Source organism: Palaemon carinicauda, chromosome 18 (genome assembly GCF_036898095.1).
Source record: "Palaemon carinicauda isolate YSFRI2023 chromosome 18, ASM3689809v2, whole genome shotgun sequence".
NCBI lineage: Eukaryota > Metazoa > Arthropoda > Malacostraca > Decapoda > Palaemonidae > Palaemon > Palaemon carinicauda.
The window spans coordinates 28970130-28982493 of NC_090742.1; the positions used below are offsets into that span (position 1 = coordinate 28970130).

Genomic DNA, 12364 nt, shown 5'->3' on the forward strand with positions numbered 1-12364 from the left:
CTCAATCAGTGGGTCAACTGGGTTTTGAGGTGACGTGATGCAGTCTTCTCAAAATTCATGAAGCAAGTGCTAAGGGGAGGAGCAATGAAACTGCGCAACACCGTGATAGATGGCCCCTCCCTCTTTAACGTGGAGGACATCGAAGCGGTTGTGGAGAGTTGGAGGAAAGCGAGCCACGACTCCCTTCTTAAACGAGCTATGACGTCTCATCCTTACTCTGTGGCATCCCTGCAGCATCATCCCCATCTGGCAAAGCGGCAAAGGCAGAAAAGGGGTCCTTAACACCCACAGCAGATAGCAGCAAGGAATCAGGGCCAAAGACAACCCTTTCAACCCAGAGGACCCAGAAGAGGTAAGAGGTAGAAGAGGACAAAGCTTACGTGCCCACAAGAGGGGGCATTCCTCCGACCAGTCCACTGGTTTGAGGATGCCTGCAGTGCAAATGGCAGAGGTAGATGCTCCAAGTGGCCAAACCTTGGTCAGTCACCATCCTCAGGGCAGGATACCATGTCCTATGTACGCACTCTCCTCCTCCTCCCACCTCTCATCCAGTGAACACGATTTCCTACGTGAAGGGATCTGCAAAGGAATTGGCCCTTCAGGCTCAAGTGCAGTCCATGCTGGAGATTCAAGAGGTCTGGGACAAGTCCCAAGGCTTCTAAAGTCGCCTCTTTCTGATAGAAAAGGCATATGGAGGCTGGAGACATGTCACAGACCTCTCAGCTCTGAACAAGTTTGTCCAGCAGACCCTGTTCAGAATGGATACTTCCTAGGTGGTCAGACAGGCCGTCAGACCAAACGTCCTCATGATCACACTGGATCTCAAAGATGTTTACTTCCAGATCCCCATTCATCCATCCTCAAGGGAGTACCTAAGGTTCTCCCTCAAGAACAGCACCTCAAAGTTTTCACTCGAGTGTTTCCCTAGTGTCAACTTGGGCGCACAAGAACAGAGTTCGCCTGCTTCGTTACCTAGACAATTGGCTGATTTTAGCAGACTCAATGGAAACTTATCCTTCATCGAGACGGGCTTCTTGACTTTTGCAGTGATCTGTGGGTCATGGTAAATCTCGAGAAGGCCAACTCAAAATCTGGTATACCTAGGGATGAATATCATCACAAATCAAGGCAGTCTTCCCGTTCTTAGCAAGATTGGAGAGAATGAAACAAGCAGCAGAACCGTTTCTAATGTGAGACAAACTGCCAGTACATCTTTGGCAGAAGTTGCTAGTACACTTTGCCTCTTTAGAGGCCTTGGTACCCAACAGTCGTCTCATCCCAAGGATCCTCCTGACCTGCTGGTCCTGATAGGATCATAGCAGAAGAGAGACCTGGAGTGGTAGATATCAGATACCAACCTACTCGGAAAGTAGACCTACTCTCTCCTCCCGCAGAATTGATGCTCTTTATGAATGCATTAAAAAAAAGCATTGGAGGTTCATCTGTTGCAGCGCACGACCTCTGGACTTTGGTCCGAAGTCGAACAACACTGCCACAAAAACCTCCTAAAATTGAGACTAGTCTTCCTAGCTCTCAACAGTTTCCAGCAACTCCTTTCAGTACACTCCGTGGTGCTTATGAGCAACACCACCACAGTGGTGGCTTATACAAACAAACAAGGAGGTACTTTTCCTAGCCCCTCTGCAATCTGGCAGTGGAAATAATCAGGTGGAAGGAAGACAACTCGGTAGCCCTCTCAGCCTGACTCATCCTGAACAAAAGAAATATCTTGGTGGACAAACTGATCAGGAGGACTTGGATTGTTGGCTCTTGAGTGGTCTTTTAACTGTCAGATAACCAACATGTCCCCCCCACTTTTGCCTATCAAGGAGGCATCTGAACAAGGTAAGTATATAACAAAATCTATTGATGACCGTAATTGCTCTGATATGGCAACATGTAGAATGGTTTCCTGACCTTCTACATCTGCTCACAGAGGCATCGAAAGAACTCCTTCTACTTCCCGATCTATTCTGACAACCACGTATAGATAGTCCACAGAGCAGTAGCTTTGTTTTATGCATCAACTCACAGTACAAGTTTTTGCAGCCAGTTTCAAGAAGGATGGCTAGATACTTCCAAAAGTCATTTTCTGCCGTGTACCAGGTGAAAGGATCTATCTTCTGTGGTTGGTGTTGTGGAAGAGGTGATGCTCCTTTCAGTACCACTACCCCAGTGATAGTGGAGTTTTTGTTGTAACTCAGGGAGGAAAAACTCTTCAGTGTCGATGGTGAAAGGCTATCATTCAGCCTTAAGCCTTGCCTTTAAACTGAACTGGGTTAATTTGTCCTCCTTGACAGAATTGGCTCTTCTCATTTAAAGTTTCGAGCTCACGTACCCTCGGTCAGAAGTCAGACCACCCCTGTGGAATGTAGTACATGTACTGCAATTCCTGAAAGGAGCACCTTACGAAGCTCCTCATCGGTCCTCAGATCGTGACCTGACTCTAAAAGACGGTTTTCCTGTTAGCCCTGGCCTCTGCTAAGATAGTCCGCCAGCTACACAGTATGTCGTATGACATCGCCCATTCAAGGGAATGGGGGCAAGCAACACTACTTTGTCCCAAAGTTTATTGCCTAGACTCAAAATCTGGATTGTAGCGGATCCTAGATTTGGCCCTCTCTGATTGAGAGTTTCTGTACTGTAACAAGTGACTCAGATTAAGTGTTATTATGCCCCGGTAGGGCGCTGAAGTATTACCTTAAACGGAATTTTCGAGCTCATCCATAAGTCAATAAACTGTTTGTAAGTACAGGCAGGATCAAGAGGAGAGTTACAAAGAACTCAATCTCTTCCTAGTTCAGGAATGTGATCAAATGAGCTCTCCAGGTAGACTCGACCCCTCTTGACTGTATCCTTAGATTTCATGATGTCAAAGGTGTTAGCTCATCTCTGGTATTCAAAAAGAACTTCAATGTGATGCAGGTATTACAAGCGGGCTTACAGAAATGTCAAACCACGTTCACCGCCCACTACCTGCAAGACGTAACCCACAGGAGCCTCAACACATTCTCCGTAGTTCCTGTGGTGGCTGCACAAAATGTAATCAGTAACATCTCAGCTCCATTGTAAGACAAGTGGCTGTCAATTGAGAACTAATGTTACCCGGTTGTAAGTCTAGAATGAATCTGCGTAAGACTAGCCTTTTCGTCTATCATTTTCCCTTCTCTTTGGACTTTAGCGGCCGAGGAACTTTGCAAGCTGATCTCCTCTGGCTGTAGCTGGGTATCATTGCCTCTTATGTAACTTGATATATGCATGTATATTTGTTATGTCCCCGATCTCCCACCGAGGTAGGAAATGGATAACGCCTAGATAAGAGAGGAGCCTAGCTCCAGTGTATGTCTTACCTGGCCGAGTCACAATACTTAGTTCTCGCACCTTTGCACAATTGCTCAGGCTGTTATCCCTCATTGAGAGTTAGAGAGGTGATAGCGTGTGTACTTCACAGTTCGTGAGAAGCACAAGAGTCGCGTCCCAAGTCAGTGACCAGCCAGTTGGTCTTTGACTTCTACCCATCTAAACGTGAGTCTCAGTAGTAAAGTGTAGAAAAGTTTGTATTTGGTGCCAGAACAAATTACAAATTTGGAAATAATTTGTATTTTTCATAACCATACAAACCTGAAGCTCTTACTGGACTGCCGTCACCTACTCATGGAAATCCTGCCTGCAATTGCAAAGTGACTTGTTTTGGCTACTTCATTGGTGAGTGGCGTGGTTAGTCTACCCCCTGCTAACTAGCGGAGGGTAGGTGCCCCTTGCTAAGTTTTAAGACTTGTTTCAGCTGTCGCCAAAACATATCTCCATAGTAAAGAGCTTCAGATTTGTATGATTAGAAAAAAAACAAATGCTCAACAAATTTGCCATGTTTGTACTAATGACAGTAACATGTGAAAGTGCACTGATTTTTTCCTGAAGCTACTATTGTGTACTGTATATGGCAGTCATTTCCGAAGGCCCTCACATTTCGTGCAGTGGTTGTTAGGCAAAGATTTGTTTCCTAAATCTTATCTCTATCTGATATTTATGATTGGGTAAGCAGTGGAGTAGGCTATTTTTTATTTCTATGAGCCACCAGGAATGGGAAACCTTTAGAGCACTTTTATGGATATTTGTTTCTTCTTCAGGGTCTGATATTCAATGTTTTTCTTTATCAATGAATTCCATGACCAGGTCTGCTCTTATTCCCACTTTGGCCTGTGTTTCTTCTATGACCTCTCCAGGACCTACTAATTAGGCCTATATCAGAATAGATATGCATGAAAAAGTTTTCACACACACCACACAATAATTTTCTCTGTGCAAACCATCAATATCTTTTAGGTCAGACTTCACTCCCTCTTGCTCATTTACTCCAACCAAGTTTTTTTCAGAGGGAATCCTTAATTTTATTTAAGAAATAGTGTATGAGGATAATGAGGGCCATTTTAAATTTTTGTTATATTTCAACCAGCAGTTCAGCACCCAGAGTGTCATTCCTAACCAACCATCCAAATATTAGTTAAAGTGAAAGGTTTGTCTATAAATCTCAATAGGTGCGTGATATTTTGCATACTGTATTTTGTTGGTAAAGAAATTATTTTTTCAATAGATTTCTTTTCTCCATCTGCTCTCATTGATGTAAATGTAAGCGGAATGAGAAGAAAAATCTGTGGAAACAGCAGACTGTTCCTACACGAAATACAAACCGTCATCCTTCAAGTAAGGAATAAGATTTTAGTACGAGCTGGATAGCCGTTGAGTTGTTTAATGAGTCAGATAAGTAACAGGTGGGAGCTATGGCAAGAAGCTCCGGCCTACCACTTATCAAAAGCTCTTCATCTATGTTTTATGCTGCAACGAGTACAGACATTCTGTTGTGCCCTCAGTCAAACACTTCATTGTCTTATTCTTTCATCAAGAGAATGCTAGCTGTTGATTGCATTGATTGTGAAGCAAGAGACATGTCTGTACAAGGATGGACTTTTCATCTGGTTTGTATTAAACCAGCTGTAGATTCATTCTCTCTCTCTCTCTCTCTCTCTCTCTCTCTCTCTCTCTCTCTCTCTCTCTCTCTCTCTCTCTCTCTCTCTCTCTCTCTCTCTCTCTGTGTGCTCCTTCCTAGGGACATAGTTATTTACAAGCATACCATGTTCCAAACATAGGTCAAGTCCTCCTATGTAGTGTCAGGTGTATGCTTTGAGGATGAGAAAGAGAACTTTGCTTCTTTCTTCCGCTCATTGAGTGTGTCTGCTATTGCCGCTCCTGCGCTTACGCCTCTGGCCCGGTCCTTGGAGAGTATGTGTCAGGAGCAAGGAGCTCTGGTGGTGAGTAGGGTTCTCCCAGTGCTTGCCACACCCCATCCGATGTTGGAGGCTCTTTCCAGTTTGTGCATACCTCTGGCAATGAGTGTAACCTAACAAAGGTTTTGGCCTCTTTAGGTCTTTCAGGTAGGCTCCCTACTGCCACTGTCTCCCTTGGGGACACCAGTGGCAAAAGGTGTGGTCAGTGACTGCTGTAAAGTTTGCAGTGCTTCCCCTCCCTGGATGCAGGGCGGCCCCATGGCTGAAGGATGTGTTGTCCTTTCCCTGAGTAGTAACCCCTCTGCCCCACACTTCCCCTGTGCCTTCACTCCTCCTTGTGCCTGACAGACCAGGGTCCCACTCCCCTGTAAGTGTGAGAAGGGTAGACACAATTACAGGGGTTATTGGTCACTTGGACCTTAACACATCTGCCTTCGGAGCCTAGGGTGAGGGTTGGAAAGAGAAAGAAACGTTCACATTCTTCTTCCTCCTCCAACTCATCTTTTGTATTCCTCATCGACTTCTGACTCTGTACACACTTCTATGTAGAAGTAGTAGAAGAAGAGGTCGAAGAAGCCCAATGCACCATAATCATAAGGATATGGCTGCTTCTGACACCACCTTTTGTAAGGGGGGCTGACAGCACCCAAGCTGGTTCCTGTCCCTGTGACCCCATGCCATGTCTCCTCTCCTTGGCCCCATTTGCTCGGGTCCCCAGCTACCCTGGTAACCAAGCGTGATAGGTGTATACAGCCCTAAGGTTTGCCCCCCCCCCCCCCCTTCCTGGTTGATATACGGGGCCAGGGCTTTGGGTAGTGGGAGTCCAATAGGACTGTTACAGTACAGTACTTATTACCCTCTCCCACTCAGTATCCGATAGATTTCTCATCCATTCCTCCAACATCGCCGAGAACCCTGGCCTTGCGGACAGAAGTAAGAAGGATATTGGAGAAGAACACAAAGAAAGTTGTTCAGGACTTCTACAGTAGACTCATATGAAGGGGCCAACTGAGTTTGGAGGCCAGTCATCAGCCTCTCGTCACCGAATGAGTTTGTCTGTCAAATGAAGTTCAGGATGGAAACAGTGTGATCTGTGCAGAGTTCTGTCACAGAGAAAGACTTCATGCTTACAGTGGATCTGAAGGATGTGTACTTTAAGTACCCATGCATCAGTCCATTATCAGTACCTGCAATTCTCCTATGATATAAGGTACCAGTTTAGGTCTGTGTTCCGGAGTGCATACTGCTCCTTAGGTGCTCATTCAGATATTCACCTGGGAAGTAGCTTGTGCCCACTCGCAAATGATATATTTGTGGATGAATCTCAACGGGTGACTGACACTGGCCTCCTTCGTGATGCTGTTGCAATTCGATTCAGTTTGACTTTTCACTTTTGTCATGATCTGGGGAGTGTGATAATTGAGGAAATGTCAAATGTATCACCCAAGCCGAGGTTGAAGCACTTGTGTATGCTAGTAAACACGGCAGCAGCGACAATGGCATCAGAAAGGCCAAGCAGGTAGCGCGTCCGTTCCATTCAAGACAGAATTACCAACTCGGTGCTGGCAGATTCTTCTAAGCCACCTTTTTTCTAGAAGAAACTCATTCCTCAGGTGGGTGCCTTTGCCAAAGACCTCTTCATTGCTATTTTAAAAATCACTGGTCAGCTTCCAGGGATCTCCCATCACTCCCGATACCAGTGGGATGGAAAGTTGGGGTCGACCTTACTTACTGGCTGAGTGAGGAACTCTCATAAGGAAGTTCCACTCTACTCTCCGCCTCCAGACATGCAACTGTGCTCAGATGTGTTGAAAGAGGAGAGGGGGGCACCTGTCTTAACCTCCAGGTCACTTCAGGGGTGTGATCAGAAGAAAAAGCATTTACTCATCAGCCTCCGGACTAGCAGCCTTTCTAGCACTGTAAACATTCCAAGAACATTGAGGAGGATTTCAGTGTTGTTTTGCAATAACACCCCGTTAGTAGCTTAAGTCAAGCAAAATGAATAGATTAGTAGATACACTCTGTCACCAAAGGAGGGTTGTGAAGTCAGAGTGGTCCCTATATCCCTGTGTAATGGAGAGACTTGTGGTTATGGTCTTCTCTAGGGATTGACCTCTTTGCCACAGCTAATCAGGAAGCTCCCAGTGTTTTCTATATCTGTCAGGTCCATGGGCAGTGTTTAAAGTTGCTTTCCAACACCAATGGGATCATATGAAAGGTTATGGCCTTCCTCCATTCAACCCCGTTGCGTCTGCTAATCTGACTTATGGGGATTATGCTGGGACTCAGGCTAACTCTGGTGGCTCCCAGATGGTTGTATGCTAAATGGTATCCCGTTCTATCCAGTCAAAACTCCAAGAGAACTCCCTATGGCCCTCACTCTCCCTGAGAAGGTGGGCCATCCTCTGCAATTAATGTCAGAGAAGGGAATCTTCTATGGTTGTATCATCTCGAGAGCAGATCGCAGATTTCCTTGTCTTCCTTTGCTGAGAGCAGCTTCTCTCAGTCGCTGTTGTCAAGGTTACCGCTTAGACTTGAGCATGGTTTTTTTAATGGAAAGGGATAGACCTCTCCTCATAGTTTACAATGCTCATGAGGAGCTTCTAACAGTCTTGCTGATCTTGGTACCTCAATCCTTGGAAAGGGTCAGGTTCCTCACTTTTGAGGATTTTACTCTTACCCGTCTGAGCTTTTGAAAAGACTGTCAGTCAAGATTCTGACTCTCAAGACTGTCTCTGCTGCCTTAGTATTGACGAAGAGTTTAGGCAAGTTACCCTGTCTCCTGTCTCTCTGCCTTAGTCTTTCATGCTGAGAGATGGGAGGAGGCCCCTTAGATTGGTTCCAGGTCACATGGCTAAACTTGAAATCTGCTGGAGCATGACCCCAGGTTGAGCTTTTCTCCATCCCTTTTTGAAGCTTTGGGTGGCACAGAGAGGAGATGCATTTGGGTCCCGTGAGGGCTCTGTGTTGCTATCTGAAGACCCGATACATCAGACCTAAGTGTCAGCGACTCTTCCTTAGCAATGGCAAAACCAAGAATAGAGGTGTCTAGAACACAATCTCTTTATGACTTTGTGAGTTGATCTGTAGTTATTGCATATGCCTTGAATGCTGATTGGGCTGAGGTACCAGGTAGGACTGGAACTCGTGAAGTCAAAAGGAATCTTGTTGGCCAGTTGTTGAAAGTTGGGGTGTATATGCACTAGACCACCTTGATGTCCTTTACTTGCTGAATCTGACTTAATGCTGGTAAACTATATTTCTGAACTCCATTCTTTAGAATCTAGAGAATTTGTTCCCAATCCTCCCTAGATGAGATGTAATATTTACCAACTTATCTATCATCATGTGCCCTGTATATTATTCCAGACTGCTATCCGCTTTGTGGGAAGGGATCCTTCCTTTGACCACGTACCTATCTGCTTGGACAGGCCAGGTTGTATCAGCCTATTTATGCCAATTATAGGCAGATAGAAGGTTGCTAGAGTCATCTCCTTTGCTCCTATACAGGACCAGGTAGATTGACATTTCCAAGGGAGAAACAGAACCGGTTTGCTTGTGGAGGGACTCCCGACCTACTAATCAATGAGTCTCCTTACATAAAGGATGATGATTTGTATTTTGTGCAGGAACATATCACAAATTTTTAAAGTAATTTGTATTTTCCCAGTCCTTTAGAGGTAAACTCCCCTCCACAACACTCGTCTCAGTCCTTAGCCGAAAGGTCATAAGTGAAGAACTTTTGACAGGTGGGGGTGGGGCTCCTTGCTGTCACTCCCATCTATCACTTAACTACCTCATGGCCATCCAGCTCCTGCTGCAAACATTTCTTACCTAAAGAAATCAGGTTTGTATAAATTTGTGGTATTTCCCCAATGGGACTCTCCTCATTTTCTAGTGTTCAGCATCAACTTGGATTTGATTTGATCTTATGAGATTTCCAAAATTTGTTTAGATTTATTAAACAGGAGAAAGGTTAAAGAATATTATTTTTAATTTTTTCATTAAACTAACTAGACAGTAGATGTCCATTTAAATCATACATTAGTTCATTTTAATCTTTAGGAATTGAAGCGCCTTTTTTTCACATGCAGTGCTCAATAATAGAGATAGTTAATTATATTCATCTAACATCTATTTTATAGACGTTACACTCGTTTAGTACTGTGTTATAGAATTTCATGTTATAGTACCTCTTACAGTAATATGCAGGAGGTCCTTGAATTATGAATGAGATCCATTCCTACGATGTGTTGGGAGTTGTTTTTTTTTCCTATGTTGTATTTATATACATAACATACTGTACGTACCTACATACATACATACTGTACTGTATACAGTATGCATAATATACCTTAAAAAAGATAGAAAACAACTCCATACTGTTCATAAACTACTGTATCCAATACATACAAATATCTGTATCATATAATAGAGTACCTACACTAATACAGTACTAGTAGACAACAAGTAATACTGATAACACTTCCTTACCTATATGCCTGTGGTTGTCTTATTGGAAGAAGATGCTGAAGAAGGTGGAGAATCAGGATGAGATGCTGGAGAAGCATTAACAGGGAAGTAGTGTTAAGTGACAAGTAAACAAACTTAACATTGCAATGGAATCAGCTAATTTGACAGTGTGACCAGGGGAATTATCTAGCAATAGCAGCATCTTAAAGGGTAGGCCTTTCTTAGCACAATACTGCTCAACCTCAGGCACAAAGTGGTTGAAAAACTGGTTCTCAAATAACAAGAAGGTCACCCATGCTTTCCTTTTAGACTTTCAGATAACGTGTAGCTGACTCTACTAAACCTCCTGGAATACCCTGGAATTCTTGGCCTGTTACACAAGCATAGACTTTAGCTTGCAGTCTAAAAGCATTATCCTTAAGAAGCAAAATATGTTGCCTCTGGCCAAATTTGTTTCCTGCTGCCATTTTTTGGCATATGCTTCCAGAATAAACCCACCTTCCCTAATATTCTCAGCCAATGCATCAGTAGATTCAATTCACTTGCTGCTTCATTATAGCAATAGCAGATTCAACTTTGATCCTTAAGGTTATGCAAATTGGCACAAGCTTTAAATCTCACATAGGTAGTAGGTTGGCCAAGGCACTAGCCGCCCGTTGAGATACTACTGCTAGATAGTTATTGGTTCCCTTTATTGGCCAGACAATAGTACATTGGATCCTTTTCTCTGGTTAGGGCTCATTTTCCCTTTGCCTACACTTACACCTAATAGTCTTGACTTATTATTTACATATTCTCCTCTGTCCTCATACACCTGACAACAGTGAAATAACCAAACAGTTCTTCTTTGCTTTAAGGGGTTTACTACTGCTGTTTAATTGTTCAGTGGCTACTCTCCTCTTGTTATGAGTAGAAGAGACTCTTTATCTATGGTAAGCAGCTCTTCTAGGAGAAGGACATTCCAAAATCAAACCAATGTTCTCTAATCTTGGGAAATGCCATAGCCTCTGTACCATGGTCTTCCAATTCTTTTGGGTTAGAGTTCTCTTGCTTAAGGGTACACTCAGGAATACTGTTCTCATTTATCTTCCGCTTGTTTTTTGAAGTTTTTACAGTTTATGAAATATTTACTTTAATATTGTAACTTTTCTTAAAATATTTTATTTTAATTGTTAATTACTTCTCTTGTAGTTTATTTATTTCTGTATTTCCTTTCCTCACTGAGCTATTTTCCCTGTTGGAGCCGTTGGGTTTATAGCATCCTAATTTTCCAACTTGGGTTGCAGCTTAGCAAGTAATGATGATAATAACCACCCATTACTGGCCCCAAACTCTTTACTTCCCTCCCTTCCCTCTTTTGACTTTTCAAGGTCTCATAAAAAGCTCAGCCTTCTCATGAATCACTATAAGACGCAGTAGGATACGCTGTTGATTCTGGTAGTACAACCAGTGCACTAATAACCTCTCCATATCTGTCATGAGATCACTACATTGTTTCGTAATGCAGCACTGTAAGGGTCCGTTTCATAGGAGGAGATCCTTCACTATATCCTCCACTTTAATTTTCATTGCAATGGCTTTCCTCTTCTTGGATGCACTGCTATCAGAAGAGTCTCTCTTACACTTTTCAGAGATGAGGCAAAACAAAAAGTCACAAAAATTTCCAAAAAAGTCCAGCACCGAAATCTTGAATGCTTATTAGAGCTAAGATGGCTAACTGATCTGCAACACACTACTTTTCAGCTAGGGAATGGCAAGAGCGAGTAATTTGTCGTATCAATGGACCAAACTTTGTTACTCGATACTGAGTTGCGCTGATTTTTTAATCACCTTATAGAAGCACGTTTGTAATGACGAATTGTCGTAACTTGCTACAGTCATAACCCGAGTACATCCTGTACAGCAGTAAGTCCTTAATAGGTTCACTTACATTTCATTGATACAATGCAGTTCCCCTAAAGGAATTGTTACTTTATATTTATGGACTTCATGTGCTTTTTATTCCTAGTTATGTTTCTATGTCATAAAGACTTATGTAGATTATGACTTCAATACTGTATTTGCATAGTTGAGGGACTTCAGTGCTCATGTACAATATCGTATTTAGGTGTGTTCCCACTTACATCAAAACTCGAGGTAAAACACGTAGGAACGGATCTCCATTGTAACTCAAAGATCTACTGTATTGAAATACTATACATACTATAACATGTACATCGATCATAGTCATTGGTTGTTATTGAATACATTATTTATGAAAATTTATGTTCTGTATAGAGTACCATTTTTTTCCTTGTACAGTAGAGTTATTTATTACTCTCAACATTAACTTTAATAATCTCTTCAGGATTGGAAACCGTTGCCTGACTTATCCAGCAGCCCTGAGTTAAGTCCCAGTCAGCAGAATCCTCCACATGGTCCTCCATCCCAAACTTCATGCTCTCAGTATACTCCAGTTAAGTCTAGGCTTCCAGATCCATTCGCAGAACTTACAGCTGATGCTCAAGTTTTAGTTCAGAGTATGGCAGAAATGGGATTTCCTAGGCCACGTGTTGCCAGAGCGGTTCAAAAGCTGGGCACAGATCACAAAAAGGTTGGTTTTTTATTCA

The 12364-nt window shown here is 43.1% G+C and overlaps 1 protein-coding gene across 2 annotated transcripts in view; it reads left to right on the plus strand.

Annotated features, from left to right (window-relative positions):
* The window catches only part of LOC137657741 (uncharacterized), a 301807-nt gene that overhangs the window by 208035 nt on the left and 81408 nt on the right, over window positions 1–12364 (plus strand). For both annotated transcript variants that reach the window (XM_068392206.1, XM_068392207.1), the window contains one exon: window positions 12103–12348. In XM_068392206.1, the coding sequence (XP_068248307.1) occupies window positions 12103–12348 (246 nt within the window). The remainder of the gene's footprint in view (window positions 1–12102; window positions 12349–12364) is intronic.